Genomic DNA, 18,866 nt, shown 5'->3' with positions numbered 1-18,866 from the left:
AGAAGTTTTGTCTGATGTATGGTATTTTATTAATAAAAATTGAAATTAAAAAATTGCATGTGTGACAAGAAATTGAAGAAGAGATATTAAATAAGAGAAATGAACGAGAACGTATGATTCCAGTATATATATACTTTGCAGATAATATTGTCAAAATTTTCTCTCTGGATTTGTTATTATTACAACTGACTAAGAGCATCCGCATTGGGACCTCCTTGATAGCCTCCTTGATAGCCTACTTGATAGTGTTTGTGTTATTGAGTAGGTAGTGCTGCATTGGGGTTCCTTGATAGCCTACTTGATAATATTAGTTTTGATTTTATGTTTTTCATTTAAATTTTATTGCATAATTTAAATTGCATATTCAAATACTGGATTAAACATAAAATTTAAAATTATTTAAGACATAAAAAAATACATAAAAATTTAAAAAACCTAAAACATCATTAAAATCACATAATTAAAAGCCTAGGATAGACCACGACGCCTGAGCACGTCGGCGATCATGGACGCGTGCAATGCACGTTGTGCGTCCGTCATGTTCGTCGTATCCATGTTCAGGAGCTGCATATCGAGCTCCCTCTCCCGGATATCGTTCCTCCGCTGGTACTGGGCGGTGAATGCCCTCATCTGCGCGTCGTTCCTATCCAACCTCTCCACAATTTCTAGTGGAGGATCCGAGCTCGTATGCGACGCTGCTGCCTTCCCTTTCCCTTTCTCCGCCGCCTTCGCCGCCTTCGCCGCCTTGTTGCCAATGGGCCGAGCAGAAGAGATCTCCTCGCCCGACGCCGAGGTGGTGAAGCCGCCCTCTTCCGTAGTCTTTGTCCTCTTGGAGGCATGCACGTCTCCAAGGAGGTACATCGACTTGAACTTGGGATTGTTCCGGAGAACTCTCCACGCGTTCCAGAAATTGAAGGAGGCCCTCTGTGGGCTTCGAGCCTTGAAGATGGTTTGGGCCTTTTCACGAATCATATCATCCGAATGACCGGACGGCCAATTGTTGCGCGTCTCCACCCAAACAGCTTCCCAGAGACGCACATCCGCGCTCACCCGGGACCAGTGGCCTTGAAGTTGCTTGATGCCGAGGTCGACGCCGAGGATGGGGTTCACACGTTCGCGGATCCGGCCCCAATATGACTCTCCCTTCTGATCCGTCCCACGGATCGAGTCGTTGGTCTCCTCCGCCCAAATTTGGACGATGAGATCCGTATGCTGTGGAAGGTAAGTATGACGGTAAACTTTTTGTTTGTCGTGCTTCATTTTGGTGGCCTTTTCCTTCCTCCGGCCGCCTTTTTTTGGTGGGGAGACACTCTACTGAGCACTCACCGGTTCCTCCTCGGGCGGGCTCTCCTCCAAGTTGATTCCTCCCATATCGGGATGATAATCGGAGGAGAGATCAGGGCACCAATTTGGATCGTAGAAAGGGTTGTGTGGATCCATGACGGAGAAAATTGTAGGAGAAGAAGAGGTGTGAAGAGAAGAAGGAAGAAGGAAGAAGGAGAAGAGGTGTGAAGAGAAGAAGGAAGAAGGTGGGGTATTTTAAAGAAGAGAAGAAGGAGAAAAAAAAAAATTAATGCAAACGGTCGGTCAAAGGTGCGGAGACCGAGGAGCTGCAGTCAAAAGAATGTATATAAATTCGAATTTTCGAATTTTTCATAATTTTTTTTTAATTGGGCGCGTGCATTGCACGCGCCATCTCCTCCACCCATTCGAGGATACTCGATAACTCGAGGAGTCCTCGAGGAGCTCCACGCCGCATCGCCCTCCTCGACGCACTCCCTCTCCTCGAGGACCTCCTCGAGTACCCGCGATGCGGGTGCTCTAATATTGTATATCTGTGTGATGTATCTGTCCAAATTAATCTTATGTATATTGTCCAAATTATTCGGTACTCATTTCCATTACAAATGTCTAACTTTTTATAATGAAATGTCTCATTTATTTTTTAGTAACATATTTTTTATCTATATTTATTTTTAAAATAATATTTAAATATTTTTTTTACCAATTCACTTTATCTACTAATTATACATTTTTAATCTCTATTCCCTCCGTTCCAATAATAAAGACACACTTTATTTAGACACGATAATTAAGGTGAGTTAGATTAAGGGATAAAGTGATGTGGCCCACTTGATTAGTGTATTTGATTAACTTTTATTTATTGAATTTATTTACTTTTATTTTACAGATTGATTTTTTAATTTTGAAAATTTAAATTAATTTAGTTATGTGTAGTAAACTATTGTATATGATGAATGTTTATTTGTTCATTATCAGAGTCAGTGACAAAATTTGCTAGATTATAAAACTACAAGAAAACACAAACACACACTTTGGATGTGATGCACTATCAATATAGAATTAAAAAACTACAAACATGTATCGCGTGTGATTCAAATTTGATACGTAATTTTATGGTCTAGTTTCTTCTCGAATTTGAGAATTATTAGTTTGTTGTAATGATAAATATTTTAATCTACTTGATCGACTTGAGGCATAATGTACCGAACAAATACATAGAACCTGACAATAAATTTTCATTAATGAATCTAATCGTGGCTAACATAAATTAGGTAGCATAAAATAATTAACTAACATGACAGTTACTTTTCGCTAGAACGTAAAAAGAATACTCTCTCCTGCCCACGAATCCTGAGCCACTTTTCTTTTTCGATCGTCCCACAAATCTTGAGTCATATATTTTCTTATATGACAAAAATAATTCTCTTTATTCACATTTTTACTTTTTCACCTACCACACTTAACACACTAAAGTATTTTCTTAATTCATGTGCCGAAAAGAAGCGACTCAAGATTCGTGAGACGGATGGAGTACATTTTTTTATAAAATTAGTGCAGTCGCTATTAAATTTAATACATAAAAAATGATTTTTTTTTTCGTTTTTCATGGGATTTGAACCTAAGTAATAAATGTATTTATCCATTAAGGTGACGCATTAACCATAGATTATAATTAATGATCAAACGATTAAAAATGATTCTTTATTGTCATTTTAATTAAAGGGGTTATTGCCAGAAAATACATCAACTTTGTCAATTTTCTGATTTATATCATGACCTTATAATTTGGCCAGAAAATACATCAATGTTCAATTTAATTGCAATTATAACATGACTTTATAGTTTGGCCAAAAAATACACCAAGTTTCAATTTATTCTCAATTATAACATGACCTTGTAATTAATTTAGTATAATAATATCAAGTTTAATACATTAAATATTTTTAATTTTCTTTTCATCTCACAATATACTATATATAAATACATATATATTTGATAAATATACATCTATATGTAAATAATATATAATATTATTTACTTTTAACATAGTTTCTATTATATATGTACGTAATTTTTTTAATTGGTCCTAATATTTTATAATTTCACAATTTAAATAAATAAATACTTATTATATATATAATATATTAATAGAATATTAAAATCAAATGTATATATATATATATATATATATATGCATTTGTGTGTTGAAAATGTAGATATATATATATATATATATAAGAGTTAATATATAAAACTATCCACTTTCATATTGTAAAGATAAAAATTGTCCACTAAGATAAAAACATTAAAAATTGACCAGTTTTTAAGTAAAAGTACAAAATTACCCCTTACTTTAAAATTTAAAAAAATGGCCACTAATTTCTCTTTCTCTCCTCTCTCTATTTCACGTAACTTTCTCTCTCTCTCTCTCTCCCTCTCCCTCTTCCTCTTCCTCTCCTTCTCCTTCTCATCCTCGCCGCCGCTCCACAGTTGCCGCCCACCACCACCGCTACGCTGCTGTTCTGAGACGGAGGGAGCCGCGCACGCGGCAGCGTTGCTCCTCCACTGCTGACTCGCCGGGGAAGAAGACGCGCTTCTGGCTCGGCACCTTTGACTCCGCCGCGCCGCCTCCCCCGGTCCGACGCGCCGCCTCCCTGGTTCGACGCTCCTCCGGAAGCCTCCCCCTCCGTTCGCCTACATCAATTCGTCGCGCCGCCTCCTCCCTATCTTCTTTTTATTGTTTGGAGAAGACATGAAAGTTAGGGTTTGAGTTGGAGGGAGGAAAATAGAGGATCTAAACTTAAATGTTCACCTATTTCATTATCGACACGTCAACATCTCTAAGCCGATTCAATAACTCACTTCTCTCTATCTCTCTGCTTCTTAGCTGAGTCTATTTTAGATCTCTGCGAGTAGGTGGTGATGGCGGAGCGAGAGTCGCGCCGTCGGAGGCGGCGGAGTGGGGGAGGCCGCGGCCGCGAATGCTGCTACTGCAGTTGTTGCGTGGCTATTGCTGTTGTGGTGTTTTCTTTGCTGCTCAACTCAAAGATGACTCATTGAGTTTGAGGGGAAGATGTTTGATGATTTGTCTAAATGAAAGTATAATTAGATTTTATTTTATTTTTTCTTTTTCTTTTTTATAAACATGTTTCTATATTTTTTGATTGATAAATGATTTTGAAATATAAATTATGTCTAAAACGATAATATGATAAGTAAGCATCTTTGAAAAGTGATTTTTTTGTATTTATTTTTAATGTTCTTAAATTCACAACTAAATCTATGAATTCACAATTTAATGTTCTTGAATTCACAACTAGCTCGATGAATTTACAACTTAATATTCTTGAATTCACAACCAAATCTATGAATTCACAGCTAAAACTCGAATTCACAACCAAAATAAATTACAGTTTTAATTGTGAATTCAAACTTTAAAAACTCAAATTCACAACTACTTGAATTCACAACCAAAATAAATTCTAGTTGTGAATTAAATTCAGGTTGTGAATTCGACTGATTGTGAATTCACAACCAACATAAATCTGGTTGTGAATTAAATTTTGGTTGTGAATTCGTTTGTTGTGAATTCACAACCAAAAAATTCTAGTTGTGAATTAAATTTTGGTTGTGAATTCGACTGGTTGTGAATTAAATTTTGGCTGTGAATTCGACTGGTTGTGAATTAAATTTTGGCTGTGAATTCGACTAGTTGTGAATTCACAAACAAAAAATTCTGGTTGTGAATTCGACTGGTTGTGAATTCTCAATTCACAACCAAAAAAATTTGGTTGTGAATTCACACTGGTTGTGAATTGCGGGATTTTTTAAAGGGGTGATGTAAAGTGGACATTTTTTTAATTTTTAATGTGAAGGGTATTTTGGTAACAGTGGCCATTTTTTAAGTTTTTTATTTTAGTGGACATTTTTTATCTTTACAATATGAAAGTGGCCATTTTAAAAATCCACTCTATATATAATAAGATATTATATTGATGGCTTAAAAATACATACATATATATATATACACACATATATATATACACATATATATACATATATATATATATATTATGAAATAATTAATCATCTAACTTAATTTTTATAAAAATTAATCAATCAATTAAAAATATTTTATACATAAAAAATTAATATAAATACAATAAATATTAATACATCTATGATGAAAAATAATCTAAATAAGGTCATGTTATAATTGAGAATAAATTGAAATTTGGTGTATTTTCTGGCCAGACTATAAAGTCATGTTATAATTGCAATTAAATTAAAAATTGATGTATTTTCTGGCCAAATTATAAAGTCATGATATAAACCAGAAAATTGATAAAGTATATGTATTTTCTGGCAATAACCCCTTAATTAAAGGCTAAATATGATTTAATTTTAAATATAAACTAAGAACCATATTCAGTCTTTCGATCATGAATATATCATCGATTCATTACTTTTTGAAATGAATTCATGGTCTCATCTTCAAGTCCTATATGGAGAGAAAAATTCAATATTTTTGAATTTATATATATCACAGTGAATTTACATATTGAATAGGTCATTACGTCTATTATGCTCTGAGAATACGAACAAGAAGAAAGAGATCAAATGTTGAAATCGTGTAATTAATTATCACAATTTGATCTTAAATATATGATTCTGTCGCCAAACTGGCACCTGAAGATTGAATCGGGAGAATATAAATTAAATAAATACTGAATTACTATATAATAAATTATTGTTGGTATTGGGTTTGAATTCGTTATATAAAATACTCAAATAATTAATTACGATTTATCTGACATTCTTTTAATTTACTCTAATTAATTGTGTAGGAACCCAACAAACGTGTGTACTTAATTTATTTATTTTAATGCATAGCCTCAGGAATTATTCGGGCAATCCCAATATCAAATTAATCACAATTAAGTTCATTTATAACCTGCAATTATTCTGGTAATCCGAATATATATCAAGGCCAACAAATAGCGGCTTCATAATATTGGCATTTTAAAATAAATTAAACACGTATAATTTTGGGATAATTTGCATAATTTGCAATTATATAGCTACGTCATGTAGGGATGGCAATTTATCCGCAGGTAATGGATACCCGCGAAAACCCGAACCTATTAGGGTGAGTTTGAGAGGCATTTAATATCCACGGATAATTTCGTGGTTGCAATTCACAATCCATTTAGTTCGTGGGTATGGGTTTGGATACTTACTATCCATACATGCGAAACCCGTTTACCCGCAAACAATATCCACAAAAATACCCGCCAATCACCCGTGAAATACCCGTTAAATTTGTTATAAATTTATAATTAAATTTTATTTCCTGGGTATCTAATGGATAGTGGGTGGCGGGTATCCGACGGATAGTGACTGGCGAGTATCCGATGGATAGTGGGTGGCTGGTATTCAACGGATAGCGGGTGGCGGGTACCCGACGAGTAGCGGGTTAGCGAATACCCGACGGGTAACGGGTATTCGCTGGTGGCGGGTTCGGATACCATTTGATATTCATGGATAATTTCGTGGTTAAAAATCACTATCCATTTAGTTCGTGGGTATGAATATAGATAGTCACTATCCGTACCCGTCGTACCCGATTGCCATCCCTAGCTACGTGAAGGCCATGTCGACCTATTCGCTGAATCAACTTTCAAAAATCTTTTATCTCTTTCAGCCCAAACACCACGGTGCTAGACGAGGAGGCTGTTTCGGCTATTCTGCATGTCAGGAAAGGTGATGGTATCCATAAGTATCTCGGGCTCCCGGCCTTCTCGCTTCGCCAGAAACGCTTACAATTTGACTACTTGGTAGAGAGAGTCCAAAAGAAGTTGACGGTGTGGAATCAAAAGGAGTTTTCTGGGGGATGAAAGGAGGTTTTAATTAAAGCTGTTATACAAGCCATTCCAAACTATGCCATGCAGTGTTTTCGCCTCGCGGAAGCTATTCTCAATGATATCAACAAACTCTGCGCTGGTTTTTGGTGGGGGGGACAAGGATGAGAAGAGGAAGCTTCATTGGAAAAAATGGGATTACTTGTGTCAGCCTAAAGAACGGGGTGGGTTGCGGTTTAGAGACCCCAAATGTTTCAACAATGCTTTGCTTGCTAAACAAGGATGGAGGATGATGCAACGGCCGGACTCTCTGGTATCTAAGGTTTTCAAAGTCCGCTATTTTTGAGATGGTGAATTCATGGATGCGAAAGTGAGACCGAACGCATCCTATGTGTGGAGATCTATTGCTGGCTGCCGGGGGCTGATTGCTCGAGGTTCACGATGGGCAGTGGGTGATGGGACGAAGATTGACATCTATAAAGATATGTGGACGAATGGAAAGGGCAACGACAAGGTGGTGGGGAGGGCTGAGAGCACGATAGATGATGGGAATGTAGCAGCTCTCATCACACCGACATGAGGCTGGAACGAGGAAGAGATAAGGAGGAGTTTTTGGCCCCATGAAGCGGATGACATTTTGAGAACTCCGATTAAAGAGCATGGGCAACTCGATCATCTCAGATGGTTCCATGACAGCAAAGACGTCTTCTCGATTAAATCCACGTACCTTCTGGATAAGGGTTTTTTTGAACCGAACCCGTCGTCTAGCGAAGGACAAACGATTTTTTGGAGCAAATTAGTTTGGTGCCTATCTCTACCTCCCAAAGTCAAGGTTTTCTTTTGGCGTGCGCTGAACAATGTGATCCCAACAGAGGCGAACCTTAAAGCCCATAAAGTACCAGTGGATGGCATTTGCAAAAGGTGTGGAGATCGCTGGGCTGCTACTGAACATGCACTCCTGTTCTGCCCGAAATTGCGAACCATTTGGCGGGCGTCCCGATTTTGGAAGGTACTCCGAGAAGCAAAGGGGCTGGATCTTTTGAGCATAGCTTTGGCGATGCAACAGGAATTGAATAATGAGGAGTACGAGGTGTGGGTCTTGATGGTGTGGCAGATTTGGGTTGCTTTGTGCAGAGCCTCCCATGATAATGAAAAAAAAGACGTGGAGGTAACGGAGGCCGAGTGCGTAGCCTTTTGGGAGGTGTTTCAAGCCGCAAAACCTACATTCTCGGCGGAGGCCTTGTTGGGCGTGAAGGTTGATGCAAAGAAATGGGAAGCGCCGAGGAGAGGTGTTGTGCGAGTGGATGGGGATGTCATGATGGACGTTGAGCGAGGTGCTTTTGGTGTGGGGGTCATTGCACGAGACCATGCTGGTCACATTTTGTTTGCGATGGCAAAACCAACCTCTCATTCTTCCAACGTTTTGATGGCGGAAATTATGGCAGTAGTCCATGGCATTACAACGAATGTGGAGGTAGGACTGGAGACAATTGAGCTCTTTACGGATTTGTTATTGGCGGCTAGAACAATGGCGAAACCTGAAGAAGATAGGAAATTCCTCCCAGATGATATTTGCGATATTCTCCAAGCGGCGAGAGGACCTTTGCTGAGAGGAGTGTTTCATGTGCAGCGATCCGCCAATTGTGCAGCGCATAGATTAGCACAGTTTGCTAGATCGATGACTCAAGCCACTTGGTGGTTTAAAGACTTCCCTTCTTGGCTGAAGGAAGTTGTACTGGAGGATTTGAACTGATTTCAATTTAAGGTTGTTTACTGAAAAAAAAAACTAACGAAAGTTAAATAATTTTAATAAAATATTGACGTATGATTATCTCTTTTGGAATTTTGCTAACAATATAATGCATTTTAGAGCATTGGCAACGCCTACACGATAGCAGCTTACTCATGTAAGTCTGCTATCGTGTAAGCGATGTGGGCCGAGCTTACACGAGGGCTACACGTTCTATCGTGTAGCCCTTTAAACGGTTGAAAATAGGCGCGTGTAAATATAAAAAAAAATTTGAATTTTGAATGAAATTGGCAGCTTTGACTCCTCGGTTTTCGTGCCAAATTTGACCGTTTGATTTTTTTTTCTTCTCTTTATAAATCCATCTTCCTCCTTCTTCTTCCTCACTTTCACTCCACAATTCTCCTTCTTCTTTCACTTTCATTCATTCTTCTTCCTCCTTCAAGCGTTTTCATCTTCTTTCTTTCGACAAGGGCGGAATCCGACCACGGTTCTTCGTCTGATTCATCCGACGGTGTAGCTCATGCAATCATGGAGGAGATAGAGTTGCAGAAACAACTGCTTGCTCACATCTTTGCCCAGCCGGCGCCGGAGGCGGGACGTGTGAAACATCCCCGGTCTTACGTCCACCGTGATAGAGAGGAAGCCCATCTACGTCTTATGCAAGACTACTTCAACGACAATCCGACGTACGGACCTACATTTTTCCGACGGCATTTTCGAATGCAGAAGGAGCTGTTCTTGCGCATCGTGGAGGCTGTTCAAGGTGAAGATACTTACTTCCAGATGACCACTGATGCAATAGGTCGGGACTCTCTTTTCCCGTTGCAGAAATGCACGTCGGCTATCCGCCAGTTAGCCACCGGCGTCAGTGCGGATACTTTTGACGAGTATCTCAAAGTCGCCGACTCCACCGGGCGTGTATGCCTCAAGAAGTTCTGCAAGGCGGTCATCCGGGCTTTTGGAGCCCATTATCTGCGCCGTCCAACGCCGAAGGACTTCACACGCCTTATCCAGATGCACGAGGCGCGACACGGATTTCCCGGGATACTCGGGAGTCTTGATTGTATGCATTGGGGGTGGAAGAATTGCCCTAAGGCGTGGCACGACGCATATACACGCGGTGATCAAATGGAGCCAACCTTGATCTTAGAGGCCGTTGCATCCCACGATCTGTGGATTTGGCATGCCTTTTTCGGTGTCGCTGGTTCGAACAACGACATCAACGTTCTCAACCAATCGCCTCTCTTCGCCGACGTGTTGGATGGAACTGCCCCGCCTGTGCTCTTTTAGGCGAACTATCGCTACTACCAAATGGGATACTACTTGTGCGACGGCATATATCCGGAGTGGCGTTGCTTCGTCAAGAGTCCACCGATGGCGACAAATCAGAAGGAGGCGAGGTTCAAGAAGATGCAAGAATCGGCACGAAAGGATGTCGAACGTGCATTTGGATTCCTTCAAGCACGGTGGGTAGGGCTGTAAATGAACAGAGCTACTCGCAAGCTATTCGAGATTCGGCTCGAAAAAAGCTCGTTCGGAGCTCGATTCGATAGTAAACGAGCCGAGCTCGAGCCTGATTTCGAGCTCGAAATTTTTATCGAGCCGAGCTCGAGCCTGATAGTACTCGGCTCGTTGAGCTCACGAACATGTTCGGACTCAATTGTTTGTGAACATGTTTGCGAGCCTGTTCACGAACCTTCAGTCGAGCCTTCAATCGAGCTATTGTACGAGCCTTAAACTAATCGAACTCGAGCTCGAGTAACATTAATTTAGAAGCTTTTCCCAAATTTATAAGGAATTCGAGCTCGAATATCACATATACAAACATCTAACGAGCCGAGCTCGAACTCAAGCTCGAATTCGACATTATCGAGCATCACCCGAGCAGGGTTCGAACCGAGCTCGAGCTTGGTAAGTGGATTACGAGCCGAGCTCGATCAACAAGATAAAAGCTTGAATCGAGCTCGAGCCGAGCTCGAACACCCGAATATTTAAACGAGCCGAGCTCGAGCCTGCTTGTATTCGGCTCGGCTCGGCTCGTTTACAGCCCTAACGGTGGGGAATCATTCGCAGTCCCGCGCGGAATTGGTACTTGGAGCACCTCCGGGACATCATGCTGTGTTGCATCATTCTCCACAACATGATTGTGGAGCACGAAGGTGAAGGAGCAACCAATTGGAGAGATGACGACGCGGGACATGGGGCGTCTAGCAGTGACTCGACGGAGAGTGGTCGAGCAACCCCAGTTTCATTCGAGGAATATGTCCAAAGAGATGCCCTTCTCCGAGATAGGTAGTTGCACGCCGCGCTCCAATATGATTTGATGGAGCATGTTTGGGCACGTTTCGGACCTCTAGGGCCAGAATAGTTATTTGTATGATTTGTTTTTATTTTATTAAATTTTATGTAATTTTTAGGATTTCAAAATTAATGCAATTTAAATTTGAAGTAAATTGTGTAATTTAAATTTATGAAATTAAACTTAAATGAAAAATAGAAAAATCAAAACTAATGCTATCATGTAACCCCAATGCAGCATTTTTACACCATGTAGTCCCCCCTCATAAGTAGGCTATCATGTAAGCAATTAAAATACATGCAAATAATCTATGGTATTTTAACTAATTTTTTGAATAGATATACACGCGCACAGAATATTACAACGACAATATTCTGCTCTCATTGCAATGACTGTCATCTCATATTTACCTCATATGTTACGTCATTTTACTTCTCGTATTCGCATTTAATAAGGATTTAACAAAAAAAAAAAAAAGAATTCCGAAGTATATATTTGTATGACATTAAGTCAAGAAGCTTTTTTTTTGCAATTTCATAAGTAAAAACCCGGAAAAGAAAAACAAATACTTGTAAGAATCATTGAAAGCTCAACTAAAATCAATTGGGAAATATTTGTAAACAGAAAGGCATCATAGGATAATTCTCGTAAAAATTAATTGTACACTTTTTTGTGAAAAATCCTTATCGATCATATACGCAACGTAATACATTTTATTATCATAAAATTGGCATACGAAACTTGTCCAAACTCAATCAAATATAATGAATCTCCCATTTATATACATTTGACAGTCAAGATTTGGTTATTGTAAAAAAAAAAATCCTAATTAAAAATTACGAATTTTTACGCTTTAACTTATAAAATAATTGCACATAGCCTATAAAATAAATTGCACATTTCATGAGATTCGAACTCAGGACCATAAGTTCAGTGCAGTTACTAGATTAATGGTTTGCTCTTTATCCCTATAAAAAGAGGGATAATATAATAAGGTATAAATTTATTACTTAAAGTGAGGATCATATTTTTTATATCTTATTTGGTTTACATATTAAGGGGGCGTTTACTTTGGATGATTAACCCTGATAGATAAAAATAATAAGACATCCCTTATTTATTTTGATGGATTGAAACTTTGGGATATCACAAGGCCCTTTATTATTTTTATCATTCAAATTAGTTTTGTTTGATTCTTATCCCGTGAGATTGAATAAATCATACTCTTAAGGATAAAAATACTTAATCATGCATATAATCAGTCATGCAAAGTAAACTCCCATTTAATGATACTAAATGTATCAACTTCTTACAAGATTATACGGAATTATAACAGCTTCTCTTAGGTATAAACTTATACATTGTTTAAAGGAAAAGGTATTGCCGAAATTTTATACCACATGCCTGAACTTTTTTATTACGTCAAACAAACAGAGTATAAAATGGTAAATGAAACTTATCTATTCTTTATACTTGAAAGCAAACACACGTATGTATAAACAATTCTAATTTTACCTTAAACAAAATTTGTATATTTGATCATAATCCCATTTTTATTTTTATTTTATTTTGTTTACTAATCGAAATTAAATGATCAATAGATACATAAAATGATGGACGTTGAAACCCCGTTCCATTTATTAGGGTAGGTTGAAACCTAACAAGATTGGCCACAATTTACTTGTACTCAATAAATGACTTTGCCTAATATTATGACCTTCATCTAACAAGTTTTAATTCAACCATGGATCCCACATTAAAAAATGACCTTATCATACCATTCCAATGCCAGCCCAACCAAAAATAAAAATAAGAATAAAAAATACGTGTGTATGTGAGAGAGAGGGAGATTCTTTTTCTTTGTTAATTACTTGGATAATTATGAAAATAGTTTGATAACAAAGTTTGTCAAATTGCAATAGCCCACATCAAATGTCGGCCTCCCCCCATTGGACGTGGCAATTCAATTACCATACACATAGTTTCCCGCTCCACATCGCAATAACAATTACTTTCTGAATTACATTTCCTCAAAACAAAAATCATCTTTTTTTTTCTTTTTTTTTTTTTACGTTCCCGATCAGAATAACAATACGATTCTAATCACAACTAGAATAACTACATTTCATCAATACATATAAATAATAGCTAGTCACTCAATTCAATACGAGAAAATTAAAAGCAGATCGTAGAAAATTTATTACAAGATGGGGAATTAATTACTTCCTAGTTAAGTATTTAACATGTGATTACTCCTAGTATCTTTTTGCCTTTTCACACAAGGGTATTTTAGTCAAATCAAAAGTAGCCCCAATTATCCCCTTACCAATGATAAGGTGAGATACATGATATACATCTCCTTTTTTCCTTACAATAAAAATCAAAGAATAAGAGATGAAAAGAAATCCCTCCATGATTAAAAAAGGTCAAAGGGGGTTAACATGTGAGGGGCAATTCGGTCATTTGAATCCAAAAAATGGCCACAAGTGTAAGCAAAAACAGCCACTGAAATCCAAAACGCCCCAAAAAGCAAAGATGACCTACATGGGCCGGCTTTTAACTATATTTAGCTGGACAGACAAAAACCAACTTATTATCACCATCGTCGGTATCTGGAGCCTTTGCTTCTTCAAAACACCCCCCACCCCCACCCCACCCCACCCCACCCCACCTTACCTTGTGTATAAACGTATATATACATTTATTTATCGAGTATATACTCCTAGGCCTTAGTTCGCCTAAAAATTACATTTTTCGTGAAAATGTGAAGATACTGTATTTTCGTGATATTAATTATAATAAAAAAAATTATATTCATTGTAGATATTTATGATCGATTGTAGAGAGCTAAAAATGATTCTCACGCTATTAGGCTTATATATATATATATGTATGTATATAAAAACCTAGTTTGTGTCTGCATGTAGAGATATTTTTTACTTGTAACTGAGTTTGATGGGAATTAGTGACCCTTTTGGAAAAAGAATGGTTTTTCCTCTTTACCACAGAGAGCGGGCGAGAAAAATATGCTAAAGATTCCTCAGCTCAAAAGGCAAATAAATAAAAAATAATTCACTTGAAAAAACGAGTATTTATTTATTTGTATACATATATATATATATATATTTTTCAGAAGTGTGAGATTGACAGGCAGATCCCCACCGGAAATAAATTAAATATATTTCACCCCACCTTCAAAATCCTTTCATAAAACCCCCCACAAAAATTTCACCCGTCCCTTTGCAAATATAAATTTTAATATTTTTCTGGTAATTTGCCTTAATTCGGAAAGAGACTTGTGTGTTACATGATGCTTGGCGTCTCAGGCCTCATGGGGAGCTCCGGAGACGGCGCGGCCGCGGCCCCCGCAGAGGGACACGAGAGCGGCGGCGCGAGCGGAGGCAGCAGCGAGGTCGGCGGCGCATCCAGCTCCGTCCCCCCGGAGGAGATTGGCGGCGGCGGCGGCGGAAACCGGTGGCCGAGGCAGGAGACTTTGGCTTTGCTCAGAATTCGCTCAGATATGGATGCTGCTTTTAGGGATTCAAGCCTTAAAGGTCCGTTATGGGAAGAAATTTCCAGGTAATGAATCAATCATTTCATTTCTTCTACTTGTTCATTTATTTATTTAAAAAAAAAAATCAAAAGAGCTTGAATTTCATGTGAAAATGGCGTTTCTGGATCGCAATTCAGCTGAATTATTGCTTTTTTGGTGAATTACAGCAGCTTTCATGGCTTTCAGTTTTGGCTTGCTTTTGTCACTCTCTTCTTTGCTAATTATAGCAAAAATTGAAGTCTGCAAGAGTAATCAATCAATCTTCATTTCCGATCATCATCTTCTTCACCTCACTAATCTCGATCACCATCGTCTGATCTAAATCAACCTTTTTCCAGCTCATTCAAATCAGTTCCTTTTGCTTCAAGTTTTTCCAAAATGCCTTCCCGATTTGAATATTGTAATCAGCTTTGTTTTTATCATTATTGTTGGTTTAGATGGCTGCGGCTAGTTGTTGAATCCTAGCAGTTTATCCTTATTGAAGAATTCAAGTCCAACGAGTAAATTATTGGAGAAGGTATTCGATCGATTTTATTTAATTTTTAATTAAATTTGCCGACTGTTATTATCAGGAAAATGGCGGAGCTTGGATTTCAACGAAGCGCCAAGAAATGCAAAGAGAAATTCGAGAACGTGTACAAGTACCACAAGCGGACAAAAGACGGCCGCGCCTCGAAATCCGACGGCAAAACATATCGATTCTTCGATCAGCTGGAGGCGTTGGAGAACGCTCCGCCGCCTCCCTTCACCCCTCCGCCGCCGCGCCCTCTCCCTCCCTCAATCACCGCGCAGCCAATGCCGGCGAGCGCCCCAATGCCATCACATATTACAACTACTGTTTCATCAACTAGCCCTACGCCTTTGAGCGTGCTGCCCCCAATCCAAACCCCCAATATTAATCCCATCAACAATTCCTCTCCTTTTCAATCCCCGCCACCGCAGGCGCCGCCGCCGCAGTTTAATCCCGCGGGATTGCGCTCGGATTCGACGTCGAGCTCGTCCACCTCCTCCGACGAGGATATACATCGGCGGAGAGGGAAGAAGCGGAAATGGAAGGATTTCTTCCAGAGGTTAATGAAGGATGTGATTCACAAGCAGGAGGATTTGCAGAAGAAGTTCCTCGACGCGCTCGAGCGGCGAGAGCGCGATCGCGTGGCGCGGGAGGAGGCGTGGCGGCTGCAGGAGATGGCGCGGATGAGCCGCGAGCACGAGTTCCTAGTCCAGGAGAGGTCGATCGCCGCCGCCAAGGACGCGGCGGTGATCGCGTTTCTGCAGAAGGTCACCGACCAAAACAACCTCCAAATCCCAATCCCAATCACCACCACTAACATACCTCAATCCCTAGCGGCAATGCAGCCGCAGCCGCAACCGCCACCGCCACCGCCACCACAGCCCAAAAATCAAAATCCAAATCCAAATCCACCTCCGCCGCCGCCGCAAATTCAGCCGCCGCCTCCGCCGCCACTGCAACTTCCCGCGACGGTGCCGGTGACACCTCCGTCAAAAGGCACGGAGGCGGCAAAAATTGATAACGGGGGCGGGGATAATTCGATGACGTCGGCGAGTTCGTCGCGGTGGCCGAAGGCGGAGGTGCAGGCGCTGATCAATTTGAGGACGAGTCTGGATCTCAAGTATCAGGAGAACGGGCCGAAGGGCCCGCTGTGGGAGGAGATCTCCGGCGCGATGGGGAAGATGGGGTATAATCGGAGCTCGAAGAGGTGCAAAGAGAAATGGGAAAACATCAACAAATACTTCAAGAAGGTGAAGGAGAGCAGCAAGAAGCGGCCCGAGGATTCCAAAACGTGCCCGTATTTCCACCAGCTCGACGCGATATACCGAGAGCGGGCCAAAAATGACGCCGCTCCGTTATACGCGGAGCCCATCATGGCCCGGCCCGAGCAGCAGTGGCCGCTGCCGCCTCAGCGGAATCCGGCATTGCCCGAAAACGAGAGCGAGAACAACGATGACGAAGACGACGATGACGATGAAGACGAGGGAGGGGGGTACGAGATGGTCGCCAACAAGCTGCCGTCTTCCGCGGCGGAGTGAGCTGAGAGAAGGAAGAGAGAGAAAACTCAGAAAAGAGTAGGCGGAGGTGTGTTTAAAATGGAGGCAAGAAATGGTGGGGGCGAGATGTCAGAGGCGGGGGCGTCGAGGAGGGGTCGGAAAAACGGTGAAAAACGATTCATTCACATGGGGCGGCGCGGCAGAGGTGGCGGCGGCGGCGGCGGCGGCGGTGGATGTTTTTGTAAGATTATTATATAAATTTAGTTTTTTTTGTTTTAAAAATGTTTTTCTTTACGATTTATTTATTATTTTGAAAATTAATAAATAGAGGATCGGGTGAATAGGAAATTGGTGAAATCTGGATATGGAATAATAAGGGGGGACAGTATTTAAAATTTGTATTTCTTTTACTTTTCTTCTTTCTTGGGGTTTTATTTTTTGTTCATGGAGTGTAAATGTCAAAGATTATTGATTTTGATAATGTTGGTTACCTTTTTAATTTTCAACTTTAGACACAATTTTTGTTTTCGGCTTGGAAATATCTTTTTTGCTTCATCATGTTAAGCTTGTGGGGATAACAGAAAAATTGACTTGACAAGACATAAACCCTAATTCTAAGCAACTTGTTTCAAATCAAGTTTAATACGTAAATTATGTCTATCTTTTTGTGTTGTACTAATACATGACACAGGTATGTTAATAATTATTACCGTGTATATATGTAGTATAGTATTTATTTATATTAATTTATATTAGTGTAAATGAAAGATTGAATATTAATTAATTTATGAGAGAGGATGTGAATGATATTCAGAGTGGTATTGCCATGTGTTGAGCTAGGAAAAAGAATTATTTTCTTTGTCGTATTTATATTAGACCCTTTATATAAGTATTATACTATGTAAAATAGTTCTGTAGATATATACTTAAAATTTATATACAAAGAGATATATGAACAAGTGAAGAGAGGGATATCAAAGCCCCTTAACATTATATATATGTGATTTATTTATTGATTAATGAAGAGAACAAAGCTAATCAATATTTGGCTATTCACACTATTGTTATGGTAATGAAAATCAAAACAATTGGATTAATTATTAGTATTATCTAAATTACAGCTAATTAACTTCAATTGATCCTGTAAAGAAAAAAAAAACTAAGAAATATTTCAAGGGTGTTGTGAATTGTACTCGTTGTGGAGAAATTAATAAACTCAGTTTATTCTTATGATTTCCCATTTCACACAAATAATTATATATATATATATATATATATATAGGGCAAATAGCGTCAAAATCCCCATACTTTCCCCGTTTTCGCATATTTCCCCTGACTTTTAAATTTCGCGATCCTTGAACTTAAATTCCGTTCGCGTTTCTCCCTTAAAATTGACCGGCGGTTTAAGTAACGCTGACATGGATCCCGGAAATCCATGTAGGATTAAATTTCGGCGTAGCAAGCGACGTAGTTTTAGTTAATACCGTGAAACGTCGTCGTTTTATCCTTTTTTAGGGATTTAAATGTAATCCAACATAGAAAATTAGGGGAAAATTGATTTGTTACTCTAATTAGGGTTATTCTTCTTGGGTTCTTCTTCTTCAGCCAAATCCATGTCTTTCTCGTCATCATCCCGGCGGAATTTCAGCCACGAGGGCTGAGTTATGTGCAGCCATGGACTCCAAGCTTCAATACCTTGAAGCTTCGAATGAGGAACGAGAGGGAGCTGCGAGCGGCTAGAGTTCGGCTGCGCGTCGGGCAGCAGCTAGGGCGCGAGCTTGTGCGGCGTCGGCAGCGGTTGACGGCGACTCGGCTGACCGGGGTGTGCGGAGAGAAGGCGGCAACCGGTGGTGCAGTCCGGCGGCGACGGTAGTGCAACGCTAGAGGGAGAGAGACAGCGCCAGATGGAGGAGAGAAAAGAGAAGAGGGTGGTTTGTATGTGAGTGAGAGAGCTAGATGGATGGGAGCTTTGCTGGCGGTTGGCGGTCTTCGGCGGCGGAGGGAGACGGAGGCAGTAGGCTGCCAGAGGAGGAGGGAGGTGGCTGGGCGTGGAGAGGGTGTTCGACAAGTTAATTAATTGGATAGGAAAAC

At 39.7% G+C, this 18,866-nt stretch overlaps 1 protein-coding gene across 1 annotated transcript; it reads left to right on the top strand.

The window, feature by feature from the left end:
- The first annotated feature begins 14,253 nt into the window (after window positions 1-14,253).
- LOC130992323 (trihelix transcription factor DF1-like) lies at window positions 14,254-17,281 on the top strand. The gene is made up of 2 exons (XM_057916915.1): window positions 14,254-14,794; window positions 15,341-17,281. The coding sequence occupies exons 1-2, from the start codon at window positions 14,523-14,525 to the stop codon at window positions 16,815-16,817; spliced, it is 1,749 nt and encodes a 582-aa protein (XP_057772898.1). The 5' UTR covers window positions 14,254-14,522; the 3' UTR covers window positions 16,818-17,281.
- The last annotated feature ends 1,585 nt before the right edge of the window (window positions 17,282-18,866 follow it).

Source organism: Salvia miltiorrhiza, chromosome 1 (genome assembly GCF_028751815.1).
Source record: "Salvia miltiorrhiza cultivar Shanhuang (shh) chromosome 1, IMPLAD_Smil_shh, whole genome shotgun sequence".
NCBI lineage: Eukaryota > Viridiplantae > Streptophyta > Magnoliopsida > Lamiales > Lamiaceae > Salvia > Salvia miltiorrhiza.
This window is presented reverse-complemented; position numbering and strand designations above follow the sequence as displayed.